The sequence below is a fragment of the Terrapene carolina genome, unplaced genomic scaffold (assembly GCF_002925995.2).
Source record: "Terrapene carolina triunguis isolate 2854851 unplaced genomic scaffold, T_m_triunguis-2.0 Scaffold374, whole genome shotgun sequence".
Taxonomy (NCBI): Eukaryota; Metazoa; Chordata; order Testudines; family Emydidae; genus Terrapene; species Terrapene triunguis.
Window position 1 is genome coordinate 12754884 of NW_020664725.1, and position 17907 is coordinate 12772790.

Genomic DNA, 17907 nt, shown 5'->3' on the forward strand with positions numbered 1-17907 from the left:
GCTTGGTCCCGTGGTAGAGACTTGCTTGCAAGTCGACAGTGATCCCTATGTTAAAGCAAGTAAAGGTCTCTGGGTCAACGGGAATGGCTGAGTTGTCCATGTGCAGGGCAGAAGATTGGGGGAGCGCTATCTCCAATCTGATGAGACAGTGTGCGTATAGAAACCTATGGGAGGCACAGAGTAAAAGTAGATGCTCCTACGCCAAAGCTGGGGATTCCAGCTGCATGAAGGTGGCTGTGTGCGTCACCGGACATGCCTCAGAGATGTGGTAAGAGCTCAAGTGTCACCTGCACCCTAAATATTACAAGGATCTGGTCACTAAAATCCCCAACTGCTTGGTCTCATCCCTGCACTAGGGCACGCGAGAGCCACATTGATGGGGCCATGGCAGACACCACACAGTTGCACCCTGACCTGGCACGCAGGACTTTTAATTTATTTATTTTTTATTATAAAAGCACTTACTTTGCACAGCCAGGAGCCCAGGCCCCAATGTGGGGAAAGCCCTGAGCAAGAACCCGAGGGGAGGACGAAGGCCGCACAAAGGTCCCCAAGTGTTGAGAAGGGCCCCCCAGTTTACACCAGCTCCCCACCAGTGCATGGGGGAGAAGCAACCTGCAAAAGGACAAATGGACCCTTCGGCTGCTCAGATCAACAAGGGGATGGGGCAGTGTCAATGCAAATACTGATAAGGGACCTGTTTGAGTGAGCTAGGACGTGTCTGAGACAGGGTGAGGGCGTCTTGTTCACCCGAGGGCAACGAGATACTGGACAGAATGAGCCTGTTTAAGGCCAAACAGCATCTCAGGAGGCAAGCCAATCCACCTGCAGCTCCAAAGGAGTGGAGCTTCTGGCTGAGCACAGGGCTCTCAGCGAGCACAGGGACTGAGCCTCTTAGCAGCAGGAGTCTGACCCTTCTGCCAGGGACCTTTGGGGTGGTGGTGGGGGGAACACAGCCCAAACCTCTCCCCATGGGATGGAGGGCACTGAATCCCCAGCTCGAATCCCCTTTCGTGCCATGAGAATATCTAAGGCTGCTCCCAGCATCCACTGCCACCTTCCTCTCCCAGGCTGGTGCAAGGGAGATAGATCCCTCTCTCCCACCGGGCGCTGACCAGACGTGCCCAGAACCTTCCTGCAGGCAGCGCCAATTCCTCTGGTCTATAATTAAGGATGTGGAGGGACCCTAGCAGGGTGATGGAGAGTGCTCGTGATTCCATCCCTGCCCTCCCAAGCAGGAGAGACACCTGAATTTCTTGAAGCCAAAGTGCAGGGAGGCAGCACCGGCATCTCACATAATCTGTATCCCCAGTTCCTCAGCTGTCTTCTGTAGGCGGTCCATGACGTTCTCCTCCGGCTCCACGGCCAGGCCGCCGGGAACCGCCGCCTGCTCCTCCGAAGGTGCATTGGCCATGACGTAGTACACGGTCTCGTTCTCCCCATGCTCGTTGGTCCTGTTCACCACACGGATGATGGGGCCGAGCGGGGCGCTGGGCTCTTGGTCTGGCGAGGCCTCAGCTCTCGGGAAGGTGCTTTGCTGAGCTGGGTCAGGGTTGGCAGCAGCATAGACTGGTGGTGGCAGTGGGGCCACTTGCGATTCCATGTCATTGGCTTCCTCCAGGGAGGCCTCTGCCGGTGGCTCCAGGATGATCCCCTGCAAGTTGCCCTCACCCTCTGTCAGCACCACGCACTCCGCCGTGCCATCCAGCAACTCGCCCTGTTTCTCCCGGTCCTTCAGCAGCTGCTCAGTCAGCTCCACACTTTCATAGCGTACTAGCTGCAGCCGCATGTAGCCGTCCTCGTGTTCCTTGTACCTAGGCAGGCCAGAGAGACGGACGGGTGGCAAGAGTTAGAACGAGGCTGGAAGGCAGATGCCTTGTGCAGTTACCGAGGCAGGACTGACTGCTTGGAGTGCTGCCCAGCATGCTAGCGCACCCAGCACCAGGTGATCAGTGGCAGTTGCTACCCCAAGGAGGTTATTTTGCAGCACTGATATTCCTAAGGGGCAGACACCCCAGCACAGTGTGTTAACAAGCAGTGCAGTGGGGGAGATGTTGTCAGGGAGGGTAAATCCTTTCATCCCCAGCCCCTAACGGTCAGCTTCTTGTCTCGGCCACATGCCATATAGAGGGTTTACATCTCCACTCAGGCCAGGTTTGGTTTCTTTGTCCTATCCAGTTTCCATGAGCAAATTTGAGAGCCCTCCTTTTAAGCCCTGGAATGTCTGGGGGAGACTGAGGCTTGCTGGAGATTACACCGGATAAGGCGTCCTCAAAACGTGATCGGGCTTAGACTGGGGTGACACTCTCTCAGGTTGAGGAGAGCTGGATCTGGCTGCAGCCTGAGCCTGCTAATTCTACAAGCATCCCAGTAGATCCAGTTGGTTTCGCGTGGCTGCTGCCCAGCAGCCCTAGTCTCTGACCTGTCACTGGAGGCTGCTATCTAGGTACTGATACGGCCCCTATCACCATAGTATCAGAGAACCTAGGAGCAACACCCCACCTCCGAGTGACTGTTCCCAGTGAGCCTGCTTGCCAGTCCCCTACTGCCCCCTGTGGCTTGAGAGAGGTAGTGAGCTTTGCACATAGGAGAGGCTGAAGGTCCAGTACCTGAAGCGAGGATGGCCCGAGGGCCACTTGAACTGGTGTTTCTTCCTTAGGTGCACGGTGAGGTTGTTCCCACGCGTGAAGCACTTGTCACAGATGTGGCACTTGTACCGGGGTTCCGAATCACCCTGGGGAGGGAGCGGGAAGAAAGGAAGGATGTAAGTGTCATGGGATTCAAGCCTCGTGGGAAGCCAGGCTTTCCAACAGGAACAAACACCCTACAAGTTTTATAGCAAACATCATTATGGCAAAGGAGTGGGGGACAAGTAACACTTCTGACGGGCTTGGCATTTCCAATCCACGGGATGGAGGGAATCTCATTACCTAGGAGATCCCGTGCCCGGGCTGCTAGTTGTTCGGGACTGCTTTGCAAAGTGGCCACAGAATCATAGAAATGTCGGACGGGAAGGGACTTCAGTAGGTCATTTAGTCCAGTCCCCTGCTCTGAGGCAGGGCTAAGTATTGGAGCCATACCTATGTCTGTAGAAATACAGGTATTAAAATGCTTGGCCCATGCCAGGGAGCAGCAGCAGCAGAACACACGCAGTCAGCCATGCAGGGAGGAACAGGGGCAGGCGGACCCCCACCGGTGCTCCCAAGGGATTAGCCAGGAGGTGATACAAACTGACGGCTCATAAAATTATCACAATTGCCAGGTTAGTGGATAGTGCCCAAGAATGGAAAACTCCCACTCAAACCCCATGAGCCACCATTTATAGCCAGGAAAAAGCAGGCAAGATGCTAGGCACACATGTTAACACACCACAACGCCTAAATTACTGGGTGCATATGTCCAGTTCTGGTTAGCGTTCTCTGCGTCTTTAGTGTCTTCAATGCAGGGACCTGCTACTTGTTTGTCAGGGCTCACCTACTGTTCAGGACGTCTTTGCTAAATGGCCAACACTGAAGAACTGCTGCTCCTCCCGCCCTCGGCCCTGCATTGGAAGGGGGAGCAATTCCCTGTTCCCAGCCAGAGAGCAGAGATCAAGAGAGATCAGACAGCCAGAAGGAAAGTCATGAGAAACCCACTCTCCCCAGATAACTTGTGTTGTGTCAGCCGAGAATCAGAACCCGTTTAGCCATTAGCACTGCAGCAGGTGGAGAGAGGAACGGAAAGGTCAGAAGAGCCAATTCCTCCCAGAGCTGATGGATACCAAGCATGACCATGGACTGTTCCAAATCTATGGGGGGTGGGAATGAAGCTGAGATTTGCGTTAGGGTTTTATGGTCACCTAGAAGGCTAAGGCGGGTTTGGGAGGAAGACCGGTCGAGTGGAAGTCAGGAGACATGGATTCAATTCCCAGCTCTGCCAGACTCTCCATATGACTTGGACAAGTCACTTGGTCTCTCTGTGCCTCACTCCCCCATCTGGCTAGCAGGGAGGAGAGTATTCCCTTCCTCTCACTCTTTATTGCAAGCTCTTCAGTGTAGGGCTCATTACTCATGACGTGTATGTGCAGCACCTAGCACCTTGGGCCGCAACCTTGCTTGGGGCTTCTCAACATTATTGCAATATAAACAGTGGGAAAAGCAGCAGATCCCTTGGTTCCCTCCCCACCTCGTGGACTTTCCTGTAGTGCAGTTTGATGGAGCAGAGGGAGCGCGCAGTGAAGCTGCAGGCTTCGAACTCGCAGCGATAGGCTGGCTCTTTGCTGTGAGTGTCCAGGTGCTTCCTCAAATCAATGAGATTTTTACAGCTGAAAGGAAAGAACGCGGGAATGAAGCCCAATGTGTGTGAGACCCCTATTCTATTCTCCTCCCCGGCCCATCAGTGCTTCTCTCCCACCCCCAGCCCCTGACAGCCCAGCCACCGTCCCTTCCCCCCACACAGAACCAGGCCCCACCTCTGAAGCCCAGACCCACTCCACCCTAGGGAAGTACAATCACAGGGACCCCACCTGTAGTCACAGTAGTCACACTTGAAGGGCCGCTCCTCGCTGTGCCGGAAGCGGATGTGGTTGCGCAGGGAGGAGGGCAGCGGGCAGGTCATGTCGCACAAGGGGCACTTGTAGTGGTTTACTGCTCGAGAGAAACGAGAGGGAAGCCCATCACCATGGAGTGGGGAGAGGGAACGCACTTGCCAGAGCGACGGCTGGAAGAGAGAGAAGGGCCTTTACTCACCATGGTTCCTCATGTGATCACGTAGCAGCCTCTCGGTAGCAAACCTCTTGGAGCAGTGGGAGCACTGAAACCTCTGCTCTGTAACATTGGGGAAAGGTGGGGGGAGAGAGAAGAGAGGGCACAAAGGGGAAGGGGAAGGACAGAAAGAACAAAGCAGAGAGAATATAGCACAGATAGCAACACACAGGAGGAAGAGAGTTAGTTATATCAGAGCCAGGAGCCCTTTTTTCTCATTCACAGCCACTGACGCTGCCCCTGGCTAGAGAGCCACTGTCTTGCCTTCCAATGAACACAGTTCTCCCAGTGCTACCACTGCATGACTCAGGAAGCAACCCCAGAAGCAATTCTACTGCCTTCAAGGATGATCACAAAAACAAGTCTAACCAGGAATGAGATGCATGGGAGCTGGAAACATACAGGGAGAGCTGGGAATGTACACGGGGCCCCTGCAGGGAGCTGAGGGGAGACCAGCAACTCCTTTCACTTTTAGATACAGGCCCAGCCTGAAGCGGAGAATGCACAGCACAGTACTGACTCCAGCACGGCACAAAGGAGCTCAAGGAGATTTTTAAATGAATCTAGCACTGGCACAAGGGCCTGACTGTCAGCCCGAGACATTAGTCCCATGTCCACAGAACAAGAATGGCACTAGATACAGCAAGACAAATCTCCCCCATGCTGCCCCACTCCTGCCTGAGAGGGGAATTCAGTCTCAATGGCCTATTCAAGCCGCTGGTCTCTCTGGTAAGCCTGAGAGCCAATCAGTGCCAACATTCACAGTGGTCGTGCCCTGCTAATGCCTTGCTCCTAGAACAGAGAGCTGCTGACAAATCAAATGACCCGGCTAGAAGCAACAGGGTAGATCAGTGACAATCCCACCCCCACTCAGGCGCTTACGATCCAGGGCGGTCTGCCGGCGGATGTGGTCAAAGAACTTGGTGTTGTTGGAGAACATCCCGCCACAGGTAGGACAGGCCACTACCTTCTCCTGCGTGTGGCTGCGCAGGTGTTCCCGCAGCTTACAGCGCCCTTTGAAGGTGCAGTCGCACTCTGAACGCAAGAGGCAGAGACAATGGTTAGCTCCTTGACAAAGGACCTGACAGCTCCAAGAAACTTTCAGTAGCCCAGGCAGAGGAAAATGCCTTGCTGCCCCCAATGGAGAGCTAGGCCAGGCATGCTGCAGATATGTAGAAGACTGGATACAGGCCTACATACAGCATAGATCTGTCATTCCACGGGACACATGAGCAGCTGAGATGATCACGGCCACATGAAAGACAGCAGTTATTGTTAAAGTTAAACCAGCACTTCCCCCGTGCTGCTCTGTTCAGAGGCAAGGGCAAGTTCAGAGGCCTTGATACCATCTATTAAATTCCTCAACTGCAATCACTAGGTATTGAGCCCACCCATGGTGGGCAGTTTCCAGTCAGGTCTCTGACGGGTTGGGAAGTTCTTGGGCAGCTTTACTCTTCAGGGACCGAAAACCCCTTAGCAAAGGTAGGAGGGCCGTCTAAGTCAAAAGGCATGGGGACTAAGAAGCCAGAGTCCCAGGTTATATTCCTCACTCTTACACTGACATACCGCGGGCACCCCAGCAAGTTGCCTCTGCATTTTGGTTTCTGTAGCCATCCAGTGGGGAAATGGGTGAGGCAAGGCCCTGCTCATTAGTGTTTAGAAAGCCCTTTGAGAGCCTCAGTGGAAAGGTGCTACAGAAGTGCAAAGCCTTGCTGTTTGTCAGCTGCTCCCCAGCCCCCTGCCCCGGAGAGCTTTCAAGTTCTCACATGTGCAGGGACTGTGTTTTGTTCCGTGTTTGTACAGCACCAAGCACAATGAGGTCCTGGTCCATGACCTGGGTTCTTAAGTGCTACAGTAACAAAAATCAAATCAAATACCTTTCCAGCCACAAAAGACCACATGGTTCTCCTTCCCAGCTGCCTTGTATTCTGAACAGAAGCTGTGATCCTCCACATGCCGGTAGAACCATTCAGGGTTATCAAAAGATCTCTGTTGGGGGGGGCGGGGAGACAAAGCCACATGCATACTAGCAGTTCTGGTACAGCTCAACTTTGACAGACCGTTTTCCCTCCTCTCCCTTGGGGCAAACACAGAAAAGCACAATCAGGGCATTCAAACCGGTGGCAGTGCTCATAATGCTGAGACCATCTCCCTACGCTAGAACTGAGACTTTGTTGGCTTGAACCATGTAAGGCCCTGTCTGTGCCCCCACTTGACCTGGGCTGAGTTCTCAAGGGTTACATCAGACTGACAGCGAATCTCTCAGTTCCCAGGCATTCACTGTGAGAGAATAAGCCCCCCTTTTCTCCTGCTCCCACCTGACTGCGCCCCCACAGACAGGATTTAGGAGGGCTGATCTCCTCCCTGTTGCTCTCACCTCACAGTACTCCCACAGACACAAGAAGTTTTCCTGGATCTCAGGGATGATGTTGCGGCTCTGGAAGTCCAGCTGACAGTGGCTCACGTCTGACTGGCTCTGCAAGGCCTGCAGGCCCCACTGCTTCAGCTTAGTGTGGTAACAGTGGAAGTAAACATGGCGGACCAGGTCTGCTGAGCTCTCTGGGGAGCAGAAGCCACATTCCTGCCACAGACAAGTGTATTCTTCTGCAACAGAAATAGGAAACACGATTACTGACAAGTCTGTAGAAAATGAATGTCTCCCTGTTAAAGCTTAAGTCCCCATAAGCAAGAGAAGATGGAAGCTTTCTTCATAGCCTTCCCTCCCTGCAACTGGTGGGACCACCTACTTATGGTGAGAGGAGAACTCTCAGCTTCCTACTTGTTCAGTTCTGGACTCTGGCTTATGATCCACTACAAAGGCAGCCGAGACCGTGCACTCAAGACAGTCAATATAAACATCAACTATTTACAAAAATAAATCTCCTTAGCTCTGTTAATAGCTCAGGTGTTCACAGATCCCAGTCCTGTGCTCAGAATGCTAGACTATGCATCACCCTTTCAAAATATATAGTTAATGCTGCTAAGCATCTCACTGAGCAGAATTCAATAGGTGTAAATGAAGTCACATAATGAAGAAGACTGTAATTTAAGGGTTTGCTATTGTCCCTTAATTCTACAGACAATGAAGGATTGCTGTGTCAGGTAAGGGAGAACAAAGCCTTCCAGGTTCTTGATACAAAACTGTACTGCACCACAGCCTTCAATCACGACCAGACATTGTAATAGGTTAATTGACAGCAGAGTGCACTAGACCCACTGGAAAGTTTATTTTCTTACCCGAACACAGAACACATTATCACCAGTGGACACTATGGCATCACTCTCACTGGGAAATTCACTATTGAAATTTCTCCATGTCTACCAGGAGCGGTTCAGAATAATGAAGGGAGCTGGATGACCCACCTGATGGCTCTTCCAACCCAAGAGTCCAATTTTAGTTATAGTTTTTAATTGCACTCAGTGTCCCTTACCAAGAGGGTTCATCTCATCCCTATGTTCCCCACGAAGGTGCAGCTGCAAATGCTCCGACACATGATCACAAAACTCCTCCATCTTAGAGGCCACATAAGTGCACATCTCCCATTCACACTGCAGCACCAACTTTTCCTTATTGCCGGCCTTTCCAGGAGGCATGGTCCGACCTTTAGGCACTGAGAGAAGATGGTACAAAGACACAAAAATGTTTCTCACGCCCATTCAGTCACCAAGAAAAACAACACCACCAAAAAAAGACGCCCTCTACAAAACCACGGGGTTTCCTAGATGCAGCGCAGGTCATGGTACTATACCGAGGGTAGAACTATAACTGCTGTCAGCTCAGTGGGGGAAATAACCACAGCACAACGTTGTATTTTGCAGATACAGGCCCTGCTCCAGGGAGAATCGGGGGGGGGGGGGGTTGTTGTGACAAGCCACATCAAGAATAAGATGCAACCCAAATAGGAGTCCCAGGAAAATCCAGACCCCCCCACCCCCCGAGCAGAGAATGACGCTACGCCAGAGGACACCAGCGTCCCCAGCGGGCCGCCAGGCGCCTACCGCCGGAACCGGAGTGCAGGGAGCGCCGTGTGGACGCAAATCCTACGGTCCGGGTCCCAGCGCAGGGGCTGCCCCCGCTGCAGGGGGCAACGGCCGGATCGGACCCAGGGGGCGCGGCTCCCCCAGCCCCAGGAGAGGGGGACCTGGGGACAGCGGCCCCGAGACCGGAGGGAGCCCCGAGAGCGGGGGGTCGGGGCGGGGCAGGGCCTACCCGCGGGGGGGGGACCCGATCCCTCGTTACCGGCGGCTCCTCGCGCCGGCAGCTGCCCCGCTCCGTGCCCGCGGGCGGGGGAGGAAGGGAGCCGCAGCACCCTAAAGGCCGGCCGCCTTCGCAGCCAATGGCAGCGCCTCCTCCCAGCCCGGCAGCCAATCCGAGCGAGGGGAGGGCGCGCGGGGCGTCGGGCGGGAAGGCCTCGGCCGGAAACGCCCCCCGCCAGGGCGGGACACGAAGGTTCCGGCTGCCTGTCTACACGGAAGTGCCCGAGATTGGCACCGGAAGCGGAAATAAGCCATGGAGACCCCTTTTTTGGAGTATATAATGGAAACGTTTAATTCTCCGGTTTGACCTTTGACCCCTGCAGAGGTCGGAAAACGCAGTGGCTCCGACCGCCTCTCATTTGACCTTTGAACTCTGACCCATTACTGTCCGTCCGTGACCTTCTGAGCCCGGTGGGCCAGGAGCTTGACCCCTAGCCCATGTGCATCAGGGTAGGTGGAGTCAGGCATCTCTGTGACCTCCTGACCTTTGACCTTCTGAGCTCTGGCTTCAGTTGCCCTTTGACCTTCCCAGGAGCCAGGATCAGGGCTATAAGAGCAGTCCCTGGAGGCAGAGGACACCAACCCCTGTCAAGTGGCTGGGGGTGAGAACCAACCACTATTTCCACTTCTCCTACAGCACCAAGCCCCATCACCCCTGCTGGCACAAGGTGCAACCCCTGCAGGGACCGCCCACCGGATCTGTCTCTGACCCCCGTATAAACTCACATCAGTGACCCCACTGTGCCAATGACCCCTTATCCATTCTAGGCCTATAGTACTAGGGCTGTCACTGCTGCGGAAAAAACTCTCTACACACCACATTAACATACATACACTAATAAACACAAAACCTGCACACATTACAAACACACACAATGCTCATCACTTAAACGTACATGCATATCTAGTAAGGAGCAAAACACTTTAAGAAAGAGGTGGAAAAACTAGAGAGAGTCCAGAGGAGAGCAACTAAAATGACAAAAGGTTTAGAAAACCTGACCTCTGAGGAAAGGTTAAAAAATCTGGGCCTGTTGAGTTTTGAGAAAAGAAGACCACAGGAGGATCAAATAACAGTCTTCAACTACATAAAGGGTTGTTACAGAGAGGATGATGATCAATTGCTCTTCATGTCCACTAAAGGTAGGACAAAAAGTAATGGGCTTAATCTGCAGCAAAATGGATTAAGGTTACATATTAGGAATTTTTTTCTAACTATAACACTGGAATAAGTTACCAAGGAAGGTTGTGGAGTCCCCATCATTGGAGGTTTTTTAGGACAGGTTGGACAATACCTGTTAGGGATGTTCTAGATATATTTGGTCCTGCTTCAGTGTAAGAGGATGGACTAGATGACCTCACTCTCAAGGTCCTTTCCAGTCCTACATTTCTATGATTCTAAGGCCCAAATCCTCAAAAGGTATTTAGGCATCTAGCTCCCATTGAAATCAATTCAGGCACCTGAATACCTTTGACGATCTGGGCCTAAAGCCTTAACAGCAGGTTAGGAAAGAATGTGACCTAGTCCTCATCCTCAGGAACTCCCTCATTCTCTGGGACCGATTTATGATTTATTGTTAGTGAACCTCATGGTCACTGCTTCTATTTCATCATGATTATTCAGATATAAATACACCATTGGGCCAGAGGAGCAGGGCAGTGAGTAAGCCTCTGAAATTTACTGAATACTATTTTTATCCCCAAAATGTTAATATTTCTTATTAGGTTAATCTTTTATTTCATGTTGAAAATCATGAAGGCCCATGCGAAAATTCATGCAAATAACACTAGGCAAATAAGAGGCAGAAGTTCTGAGTCAGTCAATACAAATAGCCATCCTGCTGTGAAAACAGATACACACCACTAGGACTTTGAAACCTTCCTGCAGTATCGTATTTGAGAACAATGCTTTCTATTCTTCCTGTGATGTGCGTGTGTAACCTGGATCATAAATAATGAGGCAAAAAAGGTTATAACATGTTTCTTTGGCGTTCTACAATGTGTATTACATTTATTATCAGCATCATCTATTAAAGGGCATTGCAAACTGTTGGGGGCCATAATTTGAACAACCTTTCCCCCCCTTTTCTCTCTCTTTGCAAAGTCCATCTAACTACTGGTGTTTTCTACCCCCTATCTGCCGCTGAATAAGGAATTCAGGATCAGGATCTTAATGTTCAATGTCATTTTTGTTAAGAGATAATATCAATGCCAGTAGCCCAGCTTTTTTATGAGTACCAACAAACAAGTGTCTACACCCACAATGGAAAGATACAAATTATTTAAAGAAACATGTCTGTTGCAAACTTTCTAAAGAAAACAGTGTTAAACATTTTTTTTTGGTGGGGGAGATATGTGGGGGACAAATTGTATGTTTCATCTCTTATACAGGTTTTCATACGTATTTTTCAAGTGTTTTGCTTCCACCTTAACATTGTGGTTACTTGTTTGCTTATATATAGGACTTGATCCAGCAAAGCCCTTAAAAACTTATTGATTTCAATAGGGCTACCCATCTGCTCTTAGTTAATCATATTCTTAAGTACTTTGCTGGACTGAGGGCTTATTGATATCATATTATCTCACAGTCAGTATACCTGCCTCTCAGGGTTGTTGTATGGATTGATTAATAGGTGTAAAACACTTTTGAAGATATCAAAAGTAATGCAGGGGTCCCAAACGTGTATGCATATACTTAACTTTAGGCACATTTTAGTAGTTGCTTTGGGCCCCAAGCATTGAGTATATCATGAGATTTCATGCGGTAGCTCTTTTTCCTCTGTGTAACTTGACAAAGTGTGAAATCCTGCAATATATTATTGTAGGGAGCCAGGGTGGCTGCCCTCCGAACCGGAGGTAAAAGGGCCTTTCTCTCAGCCGGAGTGGGCGGGGCCAGCCCAAGCTAGCTCCACCCCCCGGAAGGGGAGGGGTGGAACAGGAAGTATAAAGGGCGGGGCCCTTAGCTCAGTCAGAGCAGCACCAAGGAGGGAGGCAGACGCAGACCGCGGGCTGCTCCCTTCAAATCCTGCTGCCGCGCCAGGGGAGGCCCTGGACCAAGGGAAACCGCACCGGGAGGACGGACTGGGGCTGCCAGGACTGCCCGCTGCCGAGTACCCAGGGGAACTGGAGGAGCCGGAGTGGGAGCTGGAGCTGCCAGCAGCCAAGGACTGGGGAGAGCTGGAGGAGCCTGAGCCTGAGGGGGAGCTGGAGCTGCCAAGAGCGGACTACCCCGACGCACTGACGGGATCAGAGGGATCCGGACGAGCGATCGGGTAGGAAGTAGCCCAGGGACAAAGCTGCACAGTGGTGAGTCTGTATCACGGAAGGACCCCGCTGATCCAGTGGCGGGACCCTCGTCCTGCCACCGTCAGGGCCCTGGGCTGGAACGCAGTGGTGTAGGGTGGGCCTGCGTTCCCCTACCCGGCCGAGCCACGCCGGGACCTTTGCCGGCGCTCCCCTGCCTGAGGGGCGCGCTACTGACCATTACCGGCGCTCCCCTGCCTGAGGGGCGCGCTGCTGACCTTTGCCGGCGCTCCCCTGCCTGAGGGGCGCGCTACTGACCTTTGCCGGCGCTCCCCTGCCTGAGGGGCGCGCTACTGACCATTACCGGCGCTCCCCTGCCTGAGGGGCGCGCTACTGACCTTTGCCGGTGCTCCCCTGCCTGAGGGGCGCGCTACAGACTCTGGCTGGCAGCCTTTCCGCTGCTAATTCCCCGCTGGCGGAGGCGTAACCCCGGCCAGCCTGTGACGACGTAGCTCCCCACCGCCCCCTAGCGGGTAGGCGGACCGACACCGATCACAATTATGTTAACTGAAATTTACAGTTGGTCACCATGGTAAACGGGACAAACGTTGTCATTTGTTGTATAAACAAGTAAACCCCTCTCATCCCAGAAGGCTACAATCAAATTACTGGCAGCTGGAGTTCACCGTTAAACACAGTAAATTAACTGTTTTATTATCCATTAACTTTATGCTGCATGTGTCACGCTATCTGGAGTGGCTCACAACTGTGAGTGCCTACCTCAGACTGCCAGAAAACAAGGGCAGACACCCCAAACTGGTGGTATGTTTTATAATTAGATTTCACCAAGTCAGTAACAAATGTGAACTTTTGGAGCACTATACCAGTCTTACCATGGAGTCATAGACCCTTAGACTCTCCAGCCTATCTTGCCACTCTGACAAACTGGACTTTGTGATAAAAGGTTACTTAAATCTAAAATCATACCACATCAGGTTTCTCCCAGTTCCAGGAGACCAGCCACTTACCCCAGCTCAATTGATACTCCACATCTTATACCAAAGACAACAGCAGCCAAATTTATAGTAAACTAACTAAAGATTTATTAGCTAAGAAAAAAGAATGAGTTATTGAGAAATTAAAGCAGGTAAAATATAACAATAGGTGAATCACAATTTGTAACTTCAAATGGTAGCAGTGGTGTAATAAAGGGAATTTCCCAAAAGTCTTTCAGAGCTACCCAGAATAACTCTGGGGATCTCCGTCTTCTCATTCAGTTATTCTGCCCTGTTAGAATCCAAACAGTCCAGAGATGAAGGATCTTTCTTTGGATCCATTCTTATATCTTCTCACAGAAGACAAGCTGACAGTCTCTCTACCAACATGGACTTTTCCTTTGATGACGATGAGTGAGGAGGAATGCACTTAGTCTTTTTACTACAGGTCATCACACACAATGGCCGTTCTGATAAAGTCCATCATTAGCATACCACCAGGCTTCTTTGATGTCTGATGAGTTATTTAGTTATAGGGGTATTTACCCTGTAAATGTTTGCTATTACATTATAACAGGAACAGATAAGTGAAAACAATGCATGTAACATCCCTTTAGTTTTATGATGTTTAAACACCCAAAACATTAATCACTTTGATCTATACTAATCCACAAGTGAAATGACCTGAAAACACTAGCATGATCTGGTCAGCCAGTGTCACAGCATGTTGCAAAATAATGTTATTTAACAATAAACAATGGGTTTAAATCAAAATTTTAATTAGGGTAATAAACACTGAAATACATCTGTTAGGCCAGTGCTTTGTCTTAGTAAATAGGAGTATAATTATTAGTAAAGTTTGTTTTGGGGCAGGCAAATAGAATATAAAAATCAAACGGGATGGTATAAGGTGTGTAATAAGACCCAGTGGTCCTGTTATGGTTATAGGGGAGTACTCAATTGGCTGTATATCTGTTTCCTATTATGGATCCTGATCCTGAAAATGAAATAAATGGAAGATGTGTGCCTAAAACCCCTACACTGCATTGGAAATCTCAGTCCCATGTTTTGGGAAGGCAGGTGTGTGATAAGAACTGGGGTCTGTGGTAAGAAGGATATTGGTTGGGTTTTGATTTCATCTTTGGTTCATTATTTTCTTGGCTTGGCAGAGGAGCAGCTGCAGGTTCAAATGTTTTTTTAATGCAATTATTTTTAATTGATAGGAAGGCCATTTAGGCCGGGTGGAGAAAGGGGGGGGGGAGGGAAATCAATCTAAGTTACACAACTTCAGTTACGTGAATAACGTAGCTGAAGTCGACGTACTTAGATCTATCCAACTACAGAAGCAGTTTCTCCTCCCTTGGTGTTCACACCTCTACTGCTAGCAGAGCACCTCACCCTCCCTGATTGAACTAACCTCGTTATCTCCATACTGATTTATACCTGCCTCTGGAGATTTCCATTACTTGCATCTGAAGAAGTGAGGTTCTTACCCACGAAAGCTTATGCTCCCAATACTTCTGTTAGTCTTAAAGGTGCCACAGGACCCTCTGGTACTTAGATCTACTTACTGTGGTGTCTTCACTGCTGTAGGTCGACCGTTGACGCTCCCCCGTTGACTCCGCCTGCGCTTCCCGCTCCGGTGAAGTACCGGAGTCGACAGGAGAGCGCTCAGCGGTCGATTTATCACGTCTTCACTAGACGCAATAAATCGACCCCTGCTGGATCGATCACTCCGGAGGTAAGTGTAGACATGTCCCTAGAGTCAACAGATACTTCTGAAACTATAGGGAGCAATCTTGGCTCCATTGAAGTCAATAACAAAACTGCCATGGATTTCAATGGGGCCAGAATTTCACCGGTATCTTTTAGATCTAAAGAAATCAAGCAAATAAGATTCAGGCACAAGAGATGGAAGCAGACAGAGCTAGTGAGGAGCTCTGACAATAGGTAAGCAGGTAGAAAGCTGACAGTAGTGCTTAGTATGCAAAAACGTATTCCTTTTACTGTGACCTAATACCCACCTCCCAAGCTTTATTGGGTCCTTGTTACCTCTTGACACGAACCTTGACTGTGAGCTCTCTGGGGCAGGTGCTGGCTTTTACTACATACTTTCCTGCTAAACTCTGTTTTTTTCTACCGTGTCCTCCCACCCTTCTCCACTCTGTTGGTCTCTTCTGTTACATCCTGTCTGACTCCTAGCCTATGAACTCTCTGGGGCAGGGCTGTCTGCTTTGTCACATGGCTGCACAGTGCCTAGCACAATGGTGCTCTGATCCCTGACTGCAACCTCTGAGCCCTAGTGTGATATAAACAACAGAGGCTTACACAGAAGAAGTGAGTTTGAAGGAGGAAAGAAAGGCAGTGTATCCTTAGTAAAAGCTCCAAGCAGAAGAGGCCTGTGGATGTGGAGGAAGGGTGTGGTTGAAATAAGAATCTTCCATGGGGTGGAGGAGGAAGAGATCAGTCAGAAATTACAAATTCAGCGGAGAGGTCATATATCAGACTTTTCCATTTGTGAAGTTGGCTCTGTGTTTCGATCACCACTCCTCTCTGGTCAGACTTCTGTCTTTTTGCATTATATGGCCAGACACACACTCCAAGTGATGTAGATTCAATACGTCAGGAAGGGAGTTGCAATTTTCTGTTGTTTCAGCTTCCCATGAGCTGCTTTTCTTTCTCTTGACATGCCTGACAGGAGCAGCCTTTGCCAGCAGCTGCTCTCCCTCCACCCCTCCAAAAACAAATGATGGATGGAAAAATAAAAGCCCTCCTCCAATAATGCTGCCAGTGGAGTTACAAAGAGGAATGGATTTGGACTGGCAGACCCTTGAGCCGTCAACAGACTCCAGAAGAAATGAACTATTTGATTATGAAGAATGTACTGGCACTATTTCACATAGGTAAATTTAGTGTCTACTTATGCAGGACATAGTATATTGAGCAACAACCTGATGTTCTTGTAAACAAAATACTACAGACCTTGTCCCTCTTACTGTACCTTTCCTCCTACATACTTCCATGTTGAGGCCAGTAATGTCACACAATAATGATCTCCCAGCTGATAATCAGGGCAAGTTTCTGAATCAAGGTATAAAGCTACAACATTTGAAGAAGAAACAGTAAATAGAGTTAACACTGTCTCTTGGTTCAGGAAGAGCAGAAATGCAGAATTCATCACAGTGCATTGCTATCTGCAAGGAGTCTAATACTATCCACCTAGAGACAGTGACAACAATGAATTAGTAGAATGGAAGCTTCTTGCATGCTAATGGGGAACAAGCCAAGGTCATTTACTGGGGAGCTATGGAAAAAGCATCTAGCAGGAAGGACTGCATATGGATTGGTAAAGACACATGGATATTCATCTCCAGTCCAGATTGTTATTGACTGAAAGGTGTTACCATCTTCGATACTCTTTGTGAAGCTAGTTGGCGATCTTAGTCCACTCCACCAGACCCAATGCAGTGCCCACTGCAGTTCATGGAGAGTCTCCCATAGATTTCTTTTATATTTTTTAACATCTAACCTTGATTGTGAGCTCCCAAGAGCAGGGATTGTTGTTTTATTACTTGTTTGTACAGTGCCTAGCAAAATGATGCCCTGATCCTAGGCTGGGGTACTGTGCTACAAGTAATATGGCATTTTCCTAAGCACAATTTCTCTGGCCAAGTCCCTTTTCCTCTCTGCTATATGGAGACCGCTGATCACTGCATGACTTATAAGTTTTTCATTTTAAATAACGTCTCCTCCATAAACACGTGAAATTCCGTTTTCACCCATTCAATGTCTTTTTAATCAAGAGAAAGAACCTTTGAGAATGATCTGCACTGACCATGCAAATTGCAGTGAAACAGACAGTGGAAGATTTGCATTTAAACAAATCCCAAACAAGCTATTTCAGAGACATCATTAAATTGTGAAAAATACATTTCCGTCAGGCCCAAAGAGAACTTTATTAGCGGAGAATGAGCATTGACTTCATTCTCAACTGGAAAGCTCCTGACGGTTCATTTTCAGAAATCTTGCAGAGTCTGAAAGGGGGAAATTCACAGCAGCATTCAGAATGGAAACTGGTGAGTCTCATTGTCCAAACTTTCCAACCTATAAAATGTATATCTCACCGATGGTTAATTGAAATAGCAATGGTAGAAAACAGGGGAATGGGCACATTACGTGTTGTCTGAACTGAAGTAGAAAGGCAAAGAAAGGAATATGCCTTTAAATCGCTATTTGGTATTTTCAATATTTCAGTATTTTAGCAATATTAACTAATATTTTCAGCTTCTCTAAATACAATTTAGGATGCTTAATTCATAATGCACTTTTTCAGAATTTACTGGAAAATTGTAATGAATTCTGGTTTTCTCCTCTCTGTGCTGCCAGTTATTTCAGGGTTTTAATATCTCAGTGTCAGATCTAGCACAGTGTCAGATCCGTTAGTCTTTAAGGTGCCACCAGACTCCTTGTTGTTTTTGTGGATACAGACTAACACGGCTACCCCCTGATACTTGAGATCTAGCACACTGCCTCACTGAACTCAACGGGACGGATTATGTGAATCGAGGCTATCTAGGTGAGAAAAAGTTGCAGCACTGAGCCCTTATTTTGTAGCTGATAAATTAGATAGGCCCTGATCCTGCAACGATTTAAGCACTTGTGTAACTTTACAT

The 17907-nt window shown here is 49.3% G+C and overlaps 1 protein-coding gene across 3 annotated transcripts; it reads right to left on the reverse strand.

Moving 5' to 3' along the window:
* Nucleotides 1–425: 425 nt before the first annotated feature.
* Nucleotides 426–9053, reverse strand: HINFP (histone H4 transcription factor). Of its 3 annotated transcripts, none has more exons than XM_024196633.3 (10): nt 8983–9053; nt 8174–8353; nt 7120–7346; nt 6620–6731; nt 5625–5777; nt 4728–4805; nt 4505–4625; nt 4165–4303; nt 2610–2734; nt 426–1814 (listed from the first exon to the last, which is right to left on the reverse strand). In XM_024196633.3, the coding sequence occupies exons 2-10, from the start codon at nt 8334–8336 to the stop codon at nt 1292–1294; spliced, it is 1641 nt and encodes a 546-aa protein (XP_024052401.1). In that variant the 5' UTR covers nt 8337–8353; nt 8983–9053; the 3' UTR covers nt 426–1291. The 3 variants fall into 3 exon arrangements, with proteins under 3 accessions (XP_024052401.1, XP_024052402.1, XP_024052403.1); XM_024196634.3 differs by having other exon boundaries at nt 8953–9022; XM_024196635.3 differs by lacking the exon at nt 5625–5777.
* Nucleotides 9054–17907: the final 8854 nt, after the last annotated feature.